The sequence below is a fragment of the Hyaena hyaena genome, unplaced genomic scaffold (genome assembly GCF_003009895.1).
Source record: "Hyaena hyaena isolate Hyena2069 unplaced genomic scaffold, ASM300989v1 scaffold_1593, whole genome shotgun sequence".
NCBI classification, from domain to species: domain Eukaryota; kingdom Metazoa; phylum Chordata; class Mammalia; order Carnivora; family Hyaenidae; genus Hyaena; species Hyaena hyaena.
In genome coordinates this window covers 73,360-93,887 of record NW_024082225.1, presented here as the reverse complement: position 1 = coordinate 93,887, position 20,528 = coordinate 73,360, and the positions used below count along the sequence as shown (strand labels likewise).

The following is a 20,528-nucleotide window of genomic DNA, read 5'->3' as shown; positions in this document are numbered from 1 at the left end:
AAAGAAAGAAAGGAAGAAGGAAGGAAGGAAGGAAGGAAGGAAGGAAGGAAGGAAGGAAGGAAGGAGAGGAAGGAAGGAAGAAAAGAAAGAAAGAAAGAAAGAAAGAAAGAAAGAAAGAAAGAAAGAAAGAAAGAAAGAAAGAAAGAAAGAACCAAAATGAACTCACAATTATATGGGCAATTAATCTTTTTTTTTTAAACATTTTATTTATTTCTGAGAGAGAGAGAGAGAGCGAGAGCGAGAGAGAGCGTGAGCAGGGGAGGGTCAGAGAGAGAGGGCGACACAGAATCTGAAGCAGGCTCCAGGCTCTGAGCTATCTGCCAGCGCAGAGCCCAACGCCAACGCGGGGCTCGAACCCACTAACTGTGAGATCATGACCTGAGCCGAAGTCGGCCGCTCAACTGACTGAGCCACACAGGTGCCCCTATGGGCAATTAATCTTTGCCAAGCAGAAAAGGATATCCATTTTAAAAAGCTAGTCTCTTCAACAAATGTTGGGAAAACTGAACAGCTACATGCAAGAGTCACACTGGATCACTTTCTTATACCATAAACAAAAATAAACTCGAGATGGATTAAAGATCTAAATGTAAAACCTGAAACCATCAAAATCCTAGATGGAACCATGTCAATTTTAAAATTGATTGTTCCAGATCTGTGAACATTGCTATTTGTATTTTGATAGTGTTTGCATTGAATCTGTAGATTTCTTGGCAGTATAGACATTTTAACAATATTTGTTCTTCCCACCCATGAACATGGAATGTCTTCCATTTATTTTGATTGTCTGAAATTTGTTCATCAAAGTTTTACAGTTTTCAGAGTACAGATCTTTCACCTCTTTGGTTAAGTTTATTCCTAAATATTTTATTATTTTGGATGCAATTGTAAATGGGATTGTTTTCTTATTTTCTCTTTCTGATGCTTCATTATTAGTATATAAGAATGCAAATTTCTGGATATTGGTTTTGTATTCTGCAAATTTACTGAATTCCTTTATCTGTTCTAGCAGTCTAGTCTTTAGGGTTTTCTATATGTAATATCAAGTTGTCTGCAAATAGTGAAAGTTATACTTCTTCCTTACCAACTTGGATGTCTTTGCTGTATTTATGTTGTGTGATTACTATGGCTTTGACTTCCAGTTCTGTGTTGAATACAAATGTTGAGAGTGGGTATCCTTGTCCTTTTCTTGACTCTAGGAGAAAAACTCTGTTTTCCCCCATTGAGTATGATGTTTACTGTGGGTTTATCACATCATCCCTTTATTCTGTTCAAATATGTTCCCATTAAGCCTACTTTATTAGAGTTTTTATCATAAATGGATGTCCTAATTTATCAAAAGTTTTTGAATCTGTTGAAATGATCTCATGTTTTTTATCCTTTTTTTAATTGATGAGAAGTATTACAGTGATCATTTTGTGAATATTGAACCACCCTTGCATCCTGCAAAAACATCCCACCTGATCACTCTCCCAAGCATTAACAAAAAACCATCTTGTAAAAGAGAAAGCATCAACTTATTTCTTTGATTTTAAGTAAACAAAGTCAGAATTAAAATGTTAATTTTAATGCTCATAACTCTAAAGACATATTCGTTTTATTAAACTAACAGCCTTAAATAAATTAGGTTTAATACTGAATATTTTTCCAGATCATGTGAACTTAAACAACATTTAGGTTAGTATCTATCTTTCTGAGAATTGTAGAACTCTAAATCCTTACAAGTGTCTGCCTTAAACCAACTAAATAGAGCTGTTTTACAATAAAATGCTACACATATATATGGACACACAAACATTTCAAGTCCTTATAGTTACTAATTTTTGTGGAAAATATTCTTAAGATTTGTTTATCCCTGTAATTAATCGTAAAGAGTCTGTGCTAGAGTTTGGGCACAAAACTTATTTTATCAGTTTGTACAATGGAAATTCTTCTTTCCTTTTTTCTCCCCACTTTAGTCCCAGGCAATTGTGGGTGTGTTTATATTTCAAAGACATGATAAACTGCATAACTTTAAGGGGGCAGAGAAAGAATGCATATTTTTCCAAGAAGGAATTAGTTTTCATAAGACCTTTTAACTCACAAACCTTTTAAGATAAATAGAGGAAGTTTGAGGGTTGGCAAAAGAATAGGTGAACTTCTAATAGCCTCTAGAGCTGACTCTGACTTTTGTTTCTCATCCTGTAAAGACAGTTCAGACAGAAAATAACAGAATGTATTTCAAATAAAGGAAGAAGGTGGGAAGCATTAAGAACTACATCAGTCTTACAGTGTTTTGTGTTGGGTACATCTTTTGTTGTTTTTTCACATTCCCTTTTTTAGCATCATTTTGCAGTGACACTTTCAATGAAGCTATTTTGGGAAGTTTTGTTTATTTTTTAGAGAGACTGTGAGTCAGGGAGAGGGTCAGAGGGAGACAGAGAAAGAGAACACCAAACTCACTCCATGTTCAGTGCAGAGGCACGATGTGGGGCTCAACGCACATGAGGGGCTCAATGCACCCAAGTGCCCCTATTTTTGGAATTTTGAATCTTTTGCTTTTAAGTACACTTCTTAAGTGATCTTTTCTAATTCTAAGTTGTCATTCTGAGGCCTGGCAGCAGTTTGGTAGGACCTTAGCCATAAATGGAGTTTAACCAACATTTCTGTCCAGCTTTATCTAATCTCAAATATGGAAAAACTCACATGTTTGTCTGGCCTTATTTTGCAGCTCCTTATCTAACACTTACTAAACCAAGTTATTAGGGACACAAAACAAGCTTGTAGGTTTATATAGCTTCTAGAACTATAGTTCTTAGATATAAAATAAGCAATGTGCTAGAAAGTAAAACACTTAACACTAGATTTTAAGGATCCCATCATTTATTTATTTATTTATCTATTTCTTTATTTATTATTTTTCTTTAAGCTAGGCTTTACTTCATGTACATATTAATAGAAATCAACAGTACTGAGATGGTGAAACTATCCACCACACCAGCCGTAGCCAAAGAACTAGGGATTGGTCAAGGATTGACCTAGCAGACCTCTGAGAATGGAGAATGTAGATTGATAACACATACATGGAGAACTGTAGCTGCCACCAACATTTCCTAATTTGGAATCTGAGTCCATAACGAAGGGCGTGGTTTAGAAATTACTGTTGACTATTCGAGAATGCTCTCTACAACTTACCATCAGTTTCCATCATGTACTAAACCAGCAGATTCCATTAATGGAGACTGAAGACAGGAAATGGGTAACAGACTAACCCAGCAAACAGTGGTAAATAGAGATTGTGGACTGTAAGAGGGGAAGGGATTCCAATGTGGACTTGTGGATTGAACCAAGAACTAAGGACCTGTCAATGACAAGGTGGTATGCTAACCCTGGACTGGAAAGCAAATTCAATCAGGAGCTGTAATGTAAAAAAGAGCAGAGCTCGAACCAATGGCCTTTGGAAAGGTTGAGAGACAGTGAACTCAAAACTACTCATGGGATGCCACACCTGTTTTTTCTTGTTCCCAAATAAAGTCAGAAATGTGCTTAGGATCTCAACACCTCCACCATATCTGTTAAAAAACAAAATTCAACCAAGTAAATTCTGAATGCCTAACTGGCTTTATTAAATGATTTATGAAACAGGCAGCATTCAACCTAGCAAATAAAAAGAACTCTATCAAGCTGAAGAAAAAGAATAGTTTTTTTTTAATTTTTTTAATTTATTTCTAGGAGAGAGAGAGAGACAGAGTGAGCAGGGGAGGGTCAGAGAGAGAGGGAGACACAGAATCTGAAACAGGCTCCAGGCTCTGAGCTGGCACTCAGCACAGAGCCAGACGCGGGGCTCGAACCCACAAACCGCGAGATCATGACCTAAGCGAAAGACGGACGCTTAACCAACTAAGCCACCCAGGCGCCCCAAAAAAGAATAGTTTTTAAGTATAGAAAGAAAGTGGAGAGGAAATTATCAGCAAAGAAACCATTGTTTTAGCCAAGGTTGCCCTCCTAAGGAGAGAGAAAGCATCTGTCAGTATAGTTTTTAGTGCTGACCAGGAAATTCCCATGTTGACTTTTGATAGATTACATCTCTGAGGGTTGAAAATGCTGTTAGGCAGTAAGTCTTGTCTTACTAACTTGGAGCATTAACTTAAGTGGCTCCATATGGCCCTGTGTCTTTCTTTTTAACACATTTCTCCATAGAACTATAAAGTCTGTGTGTCATGTTGTTAAGAGGATCAGATGATAAATGTAGGGGACAGTATGCATATCTTTCATGTAACCTTTTGTCTTGGGTATATGATTTCTTCAGGTGCCCCATCTCTGGATATAATATTTCTTCCATGATCAGATAGGTCCAGGACTCCAGAACCAGCTCACCTTGAATTATATCAAAAAAGGTGATAAAGGGACCTCCTTACCATGGTTGACTTCTTACAGTACCCCATTCAGCTCCAGCTTCAGTCTTTGCTCACACTAACTTTTCCATCAATGACACTTTATACAGTGGTCAGGCCTTCTGGTGGCTTATCTCTCCACCTATTTCTGTCCCTTTTCATAGAACAAAGGCATGATGCTGGTGGTGGGTGAGGTCTCATGTCAACTCCTTCTTTATAACATAGGAACCCATCCCACTTGCTGTTTCTACTCCAGGAAACAGAAAAAAGTCCTTTCACAGCTTGTTTCTGGAGCGAGCACATTTTATAGACAAAAGAAAACACATTTGCAATCATTAAATTTTCTACCTCTTAATGAAGATATAAAGTATCTTTTCTGAGAAGGAAAGGAACCACTCATCCTTATTTAGCTTGGTTCTCATATGAGACCCAAGATCTATTACATGATGATGTTAGAGATGATCAAAAGTGGTTTTTCTGGAGGGTCTTACACCACAAGTGGGAAAGGGTGTGGAAGTAAATGCTGGTGCTGTCTTAAGATTTGCCACCATGAAAAATTATTACTTTCATAACATTAAAAATAAAGAAAACTAAAGTAAGATAAATAAAGAATATGGGCATGAATCTTTGGATAAAAGAATCAGGCCTTGAAATTAATCTGAAAGAGTGAAGAGCATATTAAAGAACAAGGACTTTCCAAGATAAGGGAAGAGACTGAGCAAACCAAGCTTTACATTTAGGTGAGAAGTCCAGAGCAATGCCTGGACAGAAAGAAAAGGTATCCTGGATACACTGTTGTGTCTAGGACTGAGGTTCTCTGTCTCCATCATAGCACACCCCAAGACATCCATTGTTGTACTAACTATTTTTCCTTCCCTCCTGTCTCCTCTCCCCAGTGCCTTCTACTGCTCTAGCCATGGGTCACTCCTCTTCTTCTCTACCCTCTCATGAAAAGGCTAGCGATTTGGCCTCCAGTTTTAACAAGTTTTTTAAAGAAATGAAGCCGGAAAGCAAAATCCTCTCTCAGGAAACCATCACAAAGATTCAATCACACCTGGAGAAGGGTGACCTTCAGAGTGCAGTTTCTGCAATCAGTGATGCATTGAGAGACATTGACAATGCCCCACTGAACATTGCTGTGACAGGAGAATCTGGGACAGGGAAGTCCACCTTCATCAATGCCCTGCGGGGGGTGGGGCATGAGGAAGATGAGGCTGCTCCCACGGGGCCAGTGGAGACAACCATGGAGAGAACCCCATACAAACACCCAGAGTTTCCCAATGTGACATTATGGGACTTGCCTGGCATAGGGACCACTAGATTTCAGCCACAAGAATATCTGGAGGAAATGAAATTTGGTGAGTATGACTTCTTTATTATCATCTCTGCTACACGTTTCAAAATCAATGATGCGCAATTGGCTACAGCTATTGGAAAAATGAAGAAGAATTTCTACTTTGTCCGAACTAAAGTGGACAGTGATTTACACAATCTAGAAAGGAGTAAACCCACCACATTCAATAAGGATGAAATTCTGCAAAGGATCCGCGATGACTGTGTGAAACACCTGCAGAAAGCCAATGTGAGTGACCCTCAGATCTTCTTAGTCTCCAGCCTTGAGCTGTCTGGCTATGATTTCCAAAACCTAGAGACCACCCTTCTGAGAGAGCTCCCAGCCCACAAGCGCCACATCTTCATGCAATATCTGCCGAATATTACTGAGGCCGCCATTGACCGGAAGAGGGATTCTCTGAAACAGAAGGTCTGGATGGAGGCCCTGAAGGCTGGAGCATCTGCCAACATCCCTCTCATGGGGATAATCAGTGATAATGACGTGGAGACTTTAAAGGAGAATTTAACTCTCTATAGGTTTTACTTTGGGCTGGATGATGCATCCCTGAAAATCATGGCCAAGGACTTGAATGTGTCAGTGGAGAAACTCAAGGAAAACCTTATGTCTCCCAATTTGCTTTCAATTGAGAAGAATGAAGAGTCTTTAGGGGATAAACTCTTGAGATATTTGGAAACATTCTGTGGTATTAGTGGAGGACTCATTGCCTCTGGTGTTTACTTTAGGAAGGTTTACTATTTGCAAAATTATTTCCTTGACACTGTGGTGAGTGATGCAAAACGTCTTCTTAGAAAAGAAGAGATTTTTAAGCACTCTGTGGGCTCTGGGTAAGCTTACCTTCTTTAGCATGATAGACATAAAAATGGGAAAGACCTAGTCAGCTCTGGAATTATTATTGATGTTGTTTTGGTACTGGTGCCTGGAAAGATGACTTGGGCTTCCTTGAAGCCATCTTGACCCGCTGCCCTCAGGGAATATTACAGACATTTCCATAATTGACTTCAACCAACCACTGACTTAGTGAGTTTTATTTGACAGTTTGAGCCATCAGTTCTAGAATCCTTCTTTCATATGATCCTTCTTAGGAAAATGAAGAACAATAATCTGGAATTTTCTGCTTTATCGGAGGGCATAACTCTTTGTGTGATGGTTACTTTATACACAGCCATGGTCTTAAGACTGAAATACTAGTAATAAATGACTATACACATAGTAGGTCCTGAAAAATGAGTTTTTAAATAAATGAATACATGATACATATTTGGTGTTCCTGACGTTCTGTTATTGTACATAAAGTCCTTTTGTTAAATATTTTATTTAAATTCTAGTTAGTGAATGTACAGTGTAATATTAGTTTCAGGTGTACAATGTAGTGATTCAACACTTCCATACAACACCTGTAGTCATCACAAGTGCCCACCTTAACACCCATCACATATTTCACCCATTCCCCCAACCACCTCACTTCAGGTAACCATCAGTTTGTTCTGTAGTTAAGTGTCTGTTTCTTGGTTTGCCTCTCTCTCTTTTTCCCTTTGCTTGCTTTGTTCCTTAATTTCCACAGATGAGTGAAATCATGTGGTATTTGTCTTTCTCTGACTGGCTTTGTTCACTTAACATAACTCTAGCTTCATTTATTTTATTGCAAATGGCAATATTTTAGTCTGCTTTATGGTGGAGTAGTATTCCATTGTGTGTGTATATATATATATATATCATTATATATACATACTTTTATTAAAAAGAATATCTCACATCTTCTTATGTTTTTATTTTTTATTTAAAAATTAGTTAACATACAGTGCAAAATTGATTTCAGGGTAGAATTCAGTGATTCATCATCCAGTATTCATGACAACAAGTTCCCTTCTTAATACCCAGTATCCAACTAGCTCACATCCCACTCACCTCCCTCCATCAATCTTCATTTTATTCTCAATTCTTAAGACTCTCTTCTGATTTGTTTCTCTCTCCTCTCCACCCCTCATCTCACTTCTATATATGTTCATAATTTTTGTTTCATTTTTTAAAGTTTACTTATTTATTTTCAGAGAGACAGAGAGCATGAGCATGGGAGAGGCAGAGATAGAGGGAGAGAGAGAATTCCAAGCAGGCTGCACACTCAGCACAGATCCAGATGCAGAGTTCCATCTCACAACTGTGAGATCATGACTTGAGCCAAAATGAAGAGTCAGGTGCTTAAACAATTGAACTAGCCACTCACCCCATCTGTTTTGTTTATTTAAAACCACACATGTGTGAAATCATATGGTATTTGTCTTTCTCTGATTGATTGATTTCACTTAGCGTAATACATTGTAGCTCCATTCACTTTGTTGCAAGTGGCAAGGTTTCATTCTTGTTGATGATTGAGTAATATTCCACTTATATATATATACGTCTTCTTTATCCATTCATCATTCAAAGGATATTTTGGCTCTCTCCATCATTTGGCTGTTGTTGATAATGTTGCTATAAACTTTGGGGTGCATGTACCCCTTCAAATCTGGACATTTGTATCCTTTGGGTAAATACCTAATGGTACAATTGCTGAATCATAGGGTAGTTTTATTTTTAGTTTTTTGAGACATCTCCATACTCTTTTTCAGAGTGGCCGTAGCAGTTTGCATTCCCACCAGCACTGCAAGAGAGTTTCCCTTTCTCCACATCCTCGCCAACATCTGTTTTTTCTTGTGTTCTTAATTTTAGCAATTCTGACAGGTGTAAGGTGGTATCTCATTGTGGTTTTGATTTTTTTTTATTTCCCTGATGATGATTGATGTTGAGCATTTTTTTCATGTGTCTGTTAGCCATCTGGATGTCTTCTTTAGAAAAAATTCTATTCATGTCTTTTGCTGATTTCTTCACTGGGTTGTTTGTGTTTTGAGTGTTGTGTTTGATAACTTCTTTTTTTTTTTTTTTATTTATTTCTAGGAGAGAGAGAGAGACAGCGTGAGCAGGGGAGGGTCAGAGAGAGAGGGAGTCACAGACTGAAACAGGCTCCATGCTCTGAGCTGGCAGTCAGCACAGAGCCCGACGCGGGGCTCGAACCCACGAACCGCGAGATCATGACCTAAGCGAAAGTCAGACGCTTAACCGACTAAGCCACCCAGGCGCCCCGATAACTTCTTTATAGACTTTGTATACTAACCCTCTACCCAATATGTTATTTGCAAATATCTTCTCTTATTCTGTAGGCTGGCTTTTAGTTCTGTTGATTCTTTCCTTCATTGTGCAGAAGCTTTTTATCTCAACGAAGTCCCAACAGTTCATGTTTGCTCTTGCAACCCTTGCCTTCAGGGGCGTGTTTTATAAGAAGTTGCAATGGCAGAGTTTAAAGAGGTTGTTGCCTCTGTTCTTCTCTAGGATTTTCATGGTTTCTGGTGTCATATTTAGATATTTCTTCCATTTTGAATTTATTTTTTGGAATGGTGTAAGAAAGTGTTCCAGTTTCTTCTAAATGATGCTGTCCAGTTTTCCCAACACCATTTGTTGAAGAGACTATCTTTTTTCCATTGAATATTCTTTCTTGCTTTGTCAAAGATTTGTTGACCATTTAGTTGAAGTTTGTGTATTTGGTACCCTTCTCTTGTAGACACCAAATAGATGGATTTTGTTTTTTTATCCATTCTGCTACCCTATGCCTTTTCATTGGAGCATTCAGCCCATTACATTCAGTGTTATTATTGAAAAATATGGGTTTAGAGTCATTGTGTTCTTTGTAGGATTCATGCTTGTAGTGGTATCTCTGGTACCTTGTATTGCTTGCAACATTTCTCTCATAGAGTTCCCCCTTAGGATTTCTTGTAGGACTCGTTTAGTGGTGATGAATTCTTTTAACTTTTGTTTATTTGGGAATACTTTTATCTCTCCTTCTATTTTGAATGACAGGCTTGCTGGATAGAGGATTCTTGGCTGCATATTTTTTCTCTTCATCATATTAAAGATTTCCTGCCACTCCATTCTGGCCTGCCAAGTTTCAGTAGATAGATCTGTAACCACTCTGATAGGTCTCCCTTTGTATGTTCAGGCCCTTTTATCCCTAGCTGCTTTCAGAATTCTCTCTTTGTCTTTATATTTTGCCAGTTTCATTATAATATGACATGCCAAAGATCGATTCAAGTTACATCTGAGGGGAGTTCTCTGTGCCTCTTGGATTTCAATGTCTGTTTCCTTCCCCAGATTAGGGAAGTTCTCTTCTATAATTTGTTCAAGGACTCCTTCAGTCCATCTGAACTCTTCCTATTCTGGAATTCTTATGATATTGTTCTATTTGATTGTATCACTTAGCTCTGGAACTCTCTTTTCATGCTCCTTGATCAGTTTATCACTCTTTTTCTCGGCTTCCTCTTTTTCTATAATTGTGTCTTCTAATTCACCTATTCTCCTCTCTGCCTCTTCAATCTGTGCATTGGACGCCTCCATTTTATTATGCAACTCCTATATAGCATTTTTAAATTGATCACAACTATTTTTAAGCTCCATAGTCTTTGTAGCAATAGTTTCTCTGATGTCTTCCATGCTTTTTTCAAGCCCAGCAATTAATTTTATGACGATTGTTCTAAATTTTTGTTCAGTTAGGTTTTTTACATCTGTTTTAGCAGTTCTTTAGCTGTCATTTCTTCCTGGAATTTCTTTGGAAGAGAGTTCTTTCATTTCATCATTTTGGCTAGCTTTCTGTCTATTGTTAATTTTTTTTAACATTTTTAAATGTTTTATTTATTTCTAGGAGAGAGGGAGAGACAGCGTGAGCAGGGGAGGGTCAGAGAGAGAGGGAGTCACAGACTGAAACAGGCTCCAGGCTTGAGCCAGCAGTCAGCACAGAGCCCGATGCGGGGCCTGAACCCACGAACCGCGAGACCATGACCCAAGCGAAAGTTGGACGCCCAACCGACTAAGCCACCCAGGCGCCCCTGTCTATTGTTAATTTTAAAATCTTGTTATGCACTCTGCACCTGCAAGTACTGTTATATTAAAGAAGGCTCATTGACTGTTGAGGGCCTATCTGTTCTTTGAATGGTGTCTCTTGGTCTCCCTTGTTGAGACTTTGGTTATTATATTTCGCTATTTGTATTGATATTTGGGACTCTCCACCATGTGTACTTTGGCTTGTTTCTTGAGGTAGCCCTGGAAAGGAAAACAGACAGACAAACACACAAGGAACAAAGGCACACAACTGCAGAGACAAATCCAACAAACAAGCAAACCAAAAGAGAAAAAGAAAAAGAAACAAAGGAAAAGAAAAAAGAAAAAAATTCAAAAGACAAAGGACAGTCTAAAAGCATAAAACCAGAATTCCCAGCTACAAATAAAAAGCAGGGTGTATGCAGTGCTGATGGAAGAGCATATACAAAGAGAGAAATGACAGGGTGGAAAGAAAGGGAAATTGGACAATGTCCAGGCAGAGAGACTAAGAGGCTTAATTCAGAGAGAGAAAGAAGAGAATATGGTAGGAGATGAGGAAAAAGAAATGAAGATAATGTTACTCAGAGAAACTATATAGTCTGATTACTCCAGAGAGAGAGGTAGAAAGGTAGTGGTGGAGGTATAGAATATACATCGATTGAATGGATTAAATGTGACTGTTTAAGCAAACCAATGACCAGAGTGCCCAGTCCATCAGAGGGGAGGGATATGAATGAGACAAGGGAAAATATATCTGAATCGAAAGAATTGATCTAGAATTTATCACAGTAGTGCATCCATGTTGGTCTTATCCTGGACTCCGGTAAAACAAAACAAAACAAAACAAAACAAAACAAAACAAAAACAGCTCTCTAGTGGAGATGGGCATGGTTTGGTGTAGGCAAGTTTAGCCTTCACTGTGGTCTTGCCAGGCCGCTCCCTGAGGTCCCATCCTGGTGATTGTGGGGAGAAAAATGGTTGCACCCCAGTCCCTTCTCAAACCAAACATTGCAAATCACTCTTTTGGGTCCAATCTCCCTGTGTCGTGGGTGTAGCCAAGGCGAGCCATGTTCTATGCCTCAAGCTCTGCCTTGTTTCCAGGTCTTAGTCTGTGCACTTTATTGATACCGCCCAAAATATAATCCCACAGGTTGGGCTGCTTCCCAGTCAGAGATCGAACCTGGAGGGCAGCAGAGAAGTTTCAAATGGGGCTGCTTCCCAGCCGGTGATTGAGGCTGGAGAGCAACAGAGCAGTTTCTCCTGGTGCCGCCTGGGACCAGGGCACCCAGCCCAAAGTCAGCACCACAGCTAGAAATAGGATCACTCTCCGTCAAAGCCAAGGTTTTTCTCTTCTCCAGGGAGAGTTCTATGAGCAGCTTCAGCTGTTCTTTCCCTTACCTTCAACTCTCTGAGGCTCCCCTCGAAGGTGGTTCCCTCCCCTCCTTCCGTGTCTCCAGGTCCAGGCCTGTCCTTATCTTCCCCAGTCCACACTCACACCCCTATGAGGTTGTGCTCTAAGTGGACTCTCTTTTCCTCCCAAACTTCTGTGGTTCATTGTCCTATGACTTCAGGCCTTCTCTGCTTGAGAGATGGAGGCGAGCGAAATGTATGGAGCTCCCTACTTCTCCGCCATCTTGCCTCCCTCTCGCAGGAATCATTTTCAAACTTATTTTACAAGGCCATTGTTACCCTTAGACAAAAGGCAAATAAGGACACCAGAAGGAAAAAAATTCAGGTCAATATCCTTGATGAGTGTAGATGCAAACTTTTTCAGCAAAATGCTAGCAAGCCCAAGTCAACAACATATCAGAAGTATCATACATCATGATCAAGTGGGATTTACTGCATGGATGTACACAAGGGTTAACATGAGCAAATAATACACCACATAAGCAGAACAAAGTATAAAAATCATGGGGCACCTGGGTGGCTCAGTCGGTTAATTTTTGGACTTTGGCTCAGGTCATGATCTCATGGTTCATGGTTTTGAGCCCCGTGTCAGGCTCTGTGCTGACAACTAGCTCAGAGCCTGGAGCCTGTTTCAGATTCTGTATCTCCCCCTCTTTCTGACCCCTCCCCCCCCGCTCATGCTGTCTCTCTCTCAGAAATAAATAAAAAACATAAAAAATAATTTTAAAAAATCATACAGTCACCTCAGTTGGATCAAAATATATTTGACTAAATTAAATGCATTTCATAATAAAAATGTTCAACAAATTGTGTATAGTAGGAAGAGAACTGAACATAATAAAAGCTATTTAGGACAAGCCCACAGCTAACATCATACTCAACAATGAAAAGCAGAAAACTTTTCAATTTTTTATAATTATTTATTTTTATTCTCAAGTTAGTTAACATACACTAAAGTCTTGATTTAAGGAGTAGAAGCCAATGATTCATCACTTACATGTAACACCCAATGCTCATTCCAACAAGTGCCCTCCTTAATGCCCATTAACCTTTTCCCCCACACCCATCCACCCTTAGTTTGTTCTATGTATTTAAGAGTCTCTTATGGGGTGCCTCCCTCTCTATCTGTAACTTATTTTTCCTTTCCTTCCCCTATGATTATCTGTTAGGTTTTTCAAATTCCACATATGAGTAGTGAAGTCATGTGATATCTGTCTTTTTCTGACTTATTTTCTCTTAGCATGATTTCCTTTAAGATCAGGAACAAAACAAGGCTGCCTGCTCACACCAATTCTATTCAAAATGTACTGTACGTCTTAGCCATAACAGTCAGGCAAAAAAATATACAAAATGTATTCCTATATATATAATGGAATATTACTCAGCCATAGGAAAGAATGAGATCTTCCCATTTAGAACAACATGGATGGACTTAGAGGGTAAAACGATAAGTTAAATAAGTCAAACAGAGTAAGACAAATGCCATATGGTTTCACTTATATGTGAAATTTAAGATACAAAACAAAAAAAGAAAAAGTATTTTAAAAAGAGAGAGAGACACACACAGGAAACAAACTGATGGTTGCCAGAAGGGAAATGGATGGAATAATTGGTAAAATAAAGAGGACCTACAGGTCCAATTCAATCCTTGTACTTTAACTAACTAAAATTTAAATAAAAATAAAAATATTTGGGGGTGCTTGGGTGGCTTAGTGAGTTAAGAGTCTGACTCTTGACTTTGGCTCAGGTCATGATCTCACGCTCTTGAGTTTGAGCCCTGCATCAGGCTCTGATAGTGCAGAACCTGCTTGGGATTCTCTGTCACTCACTCTCTCTGCGATTTCACCCCCCTCTCACATAATCTCTCTCCCTCTCAAAAGTAAATAAACATCAAATAATATATATTTGCCTACATAAGATTATCTCAAGAACTACCCATGGGTTTTTACCAGTGCTCATTGTTCATCCCCATTCTACATGTCCTGCAAAGACAACTTTCAACAGACAGGGAAATTATGACTCTAAAGCAAGTATAAAATTATTATGCGTTAACAATTTTATTTAACTGATTATTAATGAAGTACCCAGACATACGATATAACTAGTTAAAGGGACAATCTTAAAAAAGAAACAATTATAGTTTAAGAATATCGAAATGCATATTAAAATGGGGCAAGAGTGCTTTATTCTAAGATGACAGTAGGAAGTCCATTGAACCTATGGAGGCAGATGTATCTATGACGCCTGTGGACTGAATGTGTCTTTAACAAAATTCATTGATTAAGTACAAGCTCAAAGTTCTTGTATTAGTAGGTGGATGTTTGGTCAGTGCCTTAGTCACGAAGGCAAAGCTATCATGAATAGGCTAGTGCCATTTAAGAAACTACAGAGAGCCCTTTCTGTTATGAAGGTTACAGGAAGTAATGTCCACCTCTGAAGTGAGCTCTCACCAAAAACGGAATCTACAGATGCCTTTATCTGGGTCTTTCTATCATTAAGAATTATGAGTAATAAATTTGTGTTCGTAAGCCACCCAGTCTATTATGTTTTGTTAAAGCCTATATAGATGAAAAACATGCCCAACAAAAGATTTGTATGGCTACCAATTATGAAAACTCACCAAGCTTTTAAATATCTCTATGGCACTAAGTTCTACATTTCATTAATATATGGCATCATTTCCAATTGTAGACAGCCAGTAAATATTCTCCTACTTCCAAATTCTCTTCCATTTTCTCATTTAAAAGAGGAGAAGGAAAAGAGATATCTTCAGACACAATGGTTCTCTCTTCTTCAGATAGGATGGAATGAGTAGCTGATGAAATCTTAGCTCTCCACCAGCTACGCCTGCCACTCAATGCTCCAAGCACAAGCCAGCATTCCATCACTGTAAATGCATATTTGGTTCACTCACTAACTCTAGAAAGAAAACAGGTTTCTGATGTCAGAGATCATGAATGATTTAACTTACACAGCTGAAAATGCTGTCTAGCAAAGAGTTCCCTTGAGCCCTTGGCATAGGAAACTCCACAGACCTGTCCCGCCTGGGAAATTCAGGTGTCAGGTGCTCCTGAGATCATTCCAGTAAGCAAGGGGTTGGAGAGACCCTGTCTCTCAGAAAGGTGTGGCTAATAGTTAAGTGCCCACATTTACAAGACGTGAAAGTGAAACCATCATTTTTCCACAGAACAAGCAGTTCCAGGAAAAGATACATTAAAGTGTTTTGACTTCAGATGATTCAGGGAGCGAGAGGAGGCAGAGACACCAGCTCTGCAAAAACATAGTATTTCCATGGGAGGGAGGTCTCTGATAAATCCTGTAAGATGGTCTCACCATGACTCCAATGGGAGCACTAACAATTTTCTCATCAAATACAAAGAAGGAAAATGACATTTTCAGTCCATGGTTCTCTCTTCTCCAAAGAGAATGGGATGAGCATCAGGATGGAATCTTACCCCTCAACCCTCCAAGAGCAAGCCAGTATCACATTGTTGCAAGTACAGTTTTCTCACTCACCAGCTATCGAGAGAAAAGAGGTTTCTGATGTGAGAGATCACAAACGTTTCCACTAACACAGCAGAAAATGCTGAGTCTAGTGAACTGCTCCCAGGAGCCCCTGGTATAGGAACAATCCAGAAGCCTATTCTCTTCGGGAAATGCAGGTACTGTGTGCTTTTGAGGTCACTGCAGTAAGCAAGGGACTGGAGAGACCTTATCCTGCCTGGGTAAAGTGTGAAAGACAGCAGGAAGGATGACAGCCTCTGCCTTGAACCCTTCCCTAAGGAAGACTTGGCTGATAGTTGAGTGCCCTCATTTAGCGAACATGAAACTGAAACCATTGTTTCTCCATAGAACAAGCAGTTCCAGGGAAAGAAATAGAATTGTTGTGACTCCTGGTGGCTAAGGAAGTGGGAAGAGGGCAGAGGGACACCAGGTACCATGAGAGGTAGGTCACCAATGACCTTTGAGAGATAATGTGTCTATGACTCAGATAAGAACACTGGAGACAGGGAGGAAGGCTGTGAGCAAGTTTCTAATACTTCCAGTGAAATGAGAGGAGAGTTTCCTGTCTGAAACAAGAGAGACTCTAGCCTTTCTCTGTATTTCTGTTTCTTTTATTTTTAGGAGTTTTGCTGTGGCCACCATGAGTTCAAATTTTGGCATGGATGACCCTGACCTTTGATGGGATCACATCTTAAAAACAATGTAAACTACCAGGAGGGGCTCTGGGCAAATCTGACAAGACAGCAAGGTTGGAGAGCAGAGAGGAAAGAGGAGCCAGGATCTAAGATTCATATGGAATATCAAGATGAAAATGCCAAAGTTCTTTAGACGAAGAAGAATATAGGAGGATTTTCTGAATCAGATAAGATTTGTTTCAATGCTATTGTATCTAAGACAGCTGGATGCTGCTGTAGGGATAGACCAACTGACCCACAGAAAGGAACACAGAGCCCTGTATAAGATTCAGGCATGTGTGGAATTCTGTTGCATGGAAGAAGTGCAGGGATGTCAGTGGGGTAGAAAGAACTATTTAGTAAGTGGAGCTGACAAACCAGTACTCCACATAGACAGAGGTTACTGAATCTCTACTTATATTACTTACGATAGTCAGCCCATATGTTTATATAAGAATTAAAATTTGAGTGGAAACTACAGAAAAAAATATAACTGTTCCTAGAAACAGATGCCTTAAAGGAGATACCTGTATAAAGATATCAATATCACAGCTACATAAAACAGATTGACCAATGTGATGCCTTTAACTGTATCAAAATGAAAAGCTTTCCTTCACAGAAACAAAAGCAAAGGGAGAGTTTAAAAATTTCTATAATTCGGGAGAAGAATTTTCTACAAATGTATTCAACTAAGGATCAATGGAAAGAAAGTATTATAAAACTTCCAGGAGTCACGGAGCACCTGGGTGGCTCAGTTGGTTAAGCTTCTGACTTTGCCTCAGGTCATGATCTCATGGCTACTGAGTTTGAGCCACACATTGGGCTGTCTACTGCCAGTGTGGAGCTCTGTCTTCCCCTCTCTCTCTGCATCTCTTTCTCAAAATTAAATTAAAAATATCTAAAAATTATTCTTTTTTTTTTTTAATTTTATTTCTAGGAGAGAGAGAGAGCGAGAGAGAGACAGCGTGAGCAGGGGAGGGTCAGAGAGAGATGGAGTCACAGACGGAAACAGGCTCCAGGCTCTGAGCTGGCAGTCAGCACAGAGCCCGACGTGGGGCTCGAACCCACGAACCGCAAGATCATGACCTAAGCGAAAGTTGGACGCTTAACCGACTAAGCCACCCAGGTGCCCCTTTAAAAATTATTCTTAATTAAAAAAATAATTCCAGAAGTCACTGAGAAAAAGTGAAAAAATCCAGTATGGAGGTGAGCAAAAGACATGAACAGAATGTTCTTAGAAGAACATGTATTGGGGGAAAATAGAAAAAGTACCACAGATTAACTAATAATGAGTCAAATGCATGTCTGTGCACTTCAAGATGACATTGCACAGTAATTCAATTAGAGAATTTTAAAAGTCAGACAAAATCGAGTACTGGTGAGAATGTAGAATGGATAGAGTAACTGAAAGATGACAGCTGGGAAATTAAATCAATACAATCACTTTGAAGGAACAATATGGCTTAGTCATTAAATTACACATTCATGTGCCCCAGGACTCAGGTTTCCACTCCTAACACTATAGCGAAGAGTCATTCTGCAAAACACGACAAGAAACATGTGGACTTGTGCTTCTATAGCAGTCTTCATAATTGTGAAAAAGACATAAACAGAGAATGGATAAATAAGTTGAGCAATACAGTGTTGAAAGGAATAAATCATACTTATGGAGAGAGAAATTAATCTTTTAGTATAGTGTTGAGATTAAATATTAAGAATCAATAGAAAACCCCTTAAATAAAGTTTCAGAAAAATTAAACCATAAATAGTTTAGGCATGCATATGTAAGTGATAATACCACAAATAAAAAAAGAAGTCATTAACACATACTTTATGAAATTTTGATCCAGGGTCTGTGGACAGAACTGGAGTGAATAGGAACAGAGAGAGAGACATAGGTTGCTAGAGATGTTCTATTTATTTGGATGATTTTCAGTGTGTATGTGATCACTGTATTACACAAGAAAGCAAAATATTTAAAATAGAGGAATATCTGGAGGGTCTGGGGGGCTCAGCAGGTTAAGTGTCCAACTTCAGCTCAAGTCATGATCTCTTGGTTCATGGGTTTGAGTCCCACATCGAGCTCTCTGATATCAGCACAGAGCCCTCTTCAGATATTCCTCCCCCCCATCTCTGTCCCTCCCCTGCTCTCTCTTTCAAAATAAATAAACATTAAAATATAAAAGTATCTGTTATTTTCATATTGTTGCTGCATGTATTCTTTTATGTGTAGTCAGTCATAATTCTCTCCCTTCTGACATATTTTGGGGACATCAGAGAAACATTGTCTGACATAGAGAGACAATCAATGCAATGATACGAGAAAGACTGAATAATTATTCAGGGAGAAAGCAGCAGATAAGAGAGACATAAAATTTGGAGTCTGACACCAGGGCAGGAGAGCTTAAGGACTGGCTTATCTATTTCAATGAATATTCACAGCATAGCTCCCTAATATCCTTCAGGGACAAAACTCAGAACCCAACCTCATTGGCTACTCCAAACCCATTCAGCCCTCCAGTATGGTGGCAATGTGCTTCTCATTATCTTCCCAGGTTAGTTCTGGCCTGTTAAGCACCATACCTATTGAGCATGTGAGGTTTGTTATACTTTCCAAGAATAAACCAGGAATATTGATTTCCTCTTAGCCTTTCCCAAAGTTGATCAGATAAAGAACACACTGGGGGATTTGACCCATTTGTGCTGACAAAAGTCTTTGGTGCTTCAGGCTCCACATCTGGTACAGAGTCCCACAGCTCTGTGATTCTCTCTGGTTGGGGCTCAGGAAAATTAAGCAACATGTGACTTGTATAGAACCCTGCATAGCAAATCCACTAACAAATGTCCTTGTTCTATGTCTTAGATGTTGAATTGTGTTTTATGAGTTATGACCTACATTTAAAAAAAAGTTAACTAATTATAACAGATGAGAGTGAAACAAACACCAATGCATAGTGAAACAGAATTTCAGATGAATGTGTGTGTGTGTGTGCGCGCGCGCATGTATGTCCAGTGTATACTTAGTTCCTATTCGAAGTGCATCTCTTACTGCTGGTCTCATCAAGAAGACTTTGGAAAACCTGCTCAGAGTTCTGGTTCTTCTAAGCACAACTTCCTTCTCTAGTTGCACCTGTTCCATGGGCTCTCTCCATAAAGGGCAAGTACCTTTCTAAAGGGGACATTCAAGGGAACCTGGGCTCAGTTGGTTGAGCCTCCACCCTCAGCCCAGGTCATGCTCTCATGGCTCACAAGTTTGAGCTGTGTGTCAGGCAAGCTCTGTGCTGAGAGCTCAAAGCCTGAAGCCTGCTTCGATTCTGTGTCTCCTTCTCTCTCTGTCCCTCCCTTGCTCATGTTCTGTTTCTCTGTCTCTCTCTCAAAAATAAATAAAAACATTAACAATTTTTTTAAAAAAATAAAGGGGAAATTCAACTTCTTTTCAGAGAGGGAGGCCAGAAGTATAAGAGGAGTAAGGTCTGCAAAGAAGGGAAAATGGAGGGCCACTTGCATCCCAGGTTAAGCTTTGATGGTCTTTCCTCAACTACTGGATTAGTGCTCTGAGCTTCAATATCCTGGAGATTCACACACATCAAAAGTTGCATATTGACTTCTGGGGGACTCTGTAACTTCTCATAAAGTTACATGACCCCCCTGGTCTGGTAAGGACACAGGGATACAGTACTGCACTGGAAGGACACTGGGACTAGGGTTTGACCTGGTGCTGTGTGCAGATTTGACCAGCACCAGTGTGAAGGGTAAGGACCATATGGCAGACAGTGAAGGCCAGGTTGCTGGGACCATGTGTTCTAAGCACCCTTTCCAACAGGGCCCAGCATAGGTTTCAGGCAGGCAGACAGCTGCAAAGTCTATAATTGAGTCAGACATGGTCATAGAAATTGTCCGGAAAATGTAGGATTGTGCTGACATCCCACACACACCTTAAGGCCCTCATATTTTGTCGTAGGCCCTACTCACTTTCCTCAGAGATGTAGAAGAGCTGGCTTCAGTACTTCAGGCCACAGATTTTAGGAAGAAAGGTTAATTTGTTTATCACAAGTAAGTTAAGGATATACAAAAAGTATGTCGTGCTCCTTTCATGTAGCAAAAATGTGCCAAGTATAAACTGGGGGATAGGGTCACTGGGCAAGGAATCTAGTGGAATATTTGATTGAAAGTGCCAAGACCTGAATGTGTGTTTCTATATCAATCATTTAACATGAGATGCAGTAATAGTTTCTAAGACTTTAACCCATTCTTTTGTGTCAGTGTCAGCCTATTGATTGTTGTGCTAGTGTCTGAAAATGACTGGAGCAC

The 20,528-nt window shown here is 39.4% G+C and overlaps 1 protein-coding gene across 1 annotated transcript in view; it reads left to right on the top strand.

The window, feature by feature from the left end:
• Window positions 1-6,984, top strand: part of LOC120226111 (T-cell-specific guanine nucleotide triphosphate-binding protein 2-like) — a 13,425-nt gene extending 6,441 nt beyond the window's left edge. The window contains exon 2 of the mRNA XM_039224315.1: window positions 5,270-6,984. Within this exon, the coding sequence (XP_039080246.1) occupies window positions 5,290-6,555 (1,266 nt within the window). The 5' untranslated portion in view covers window positions 5,270-5,289 and the 3' untranslated portion in view covers window positions 6,556-6,984. The remainder of the gene's footprint in view (window positions 1-5,269) is intronic.
• The last annotated feature ends 13,544 nt before the right edge of the window (window positions 6,985-20,528 follow it).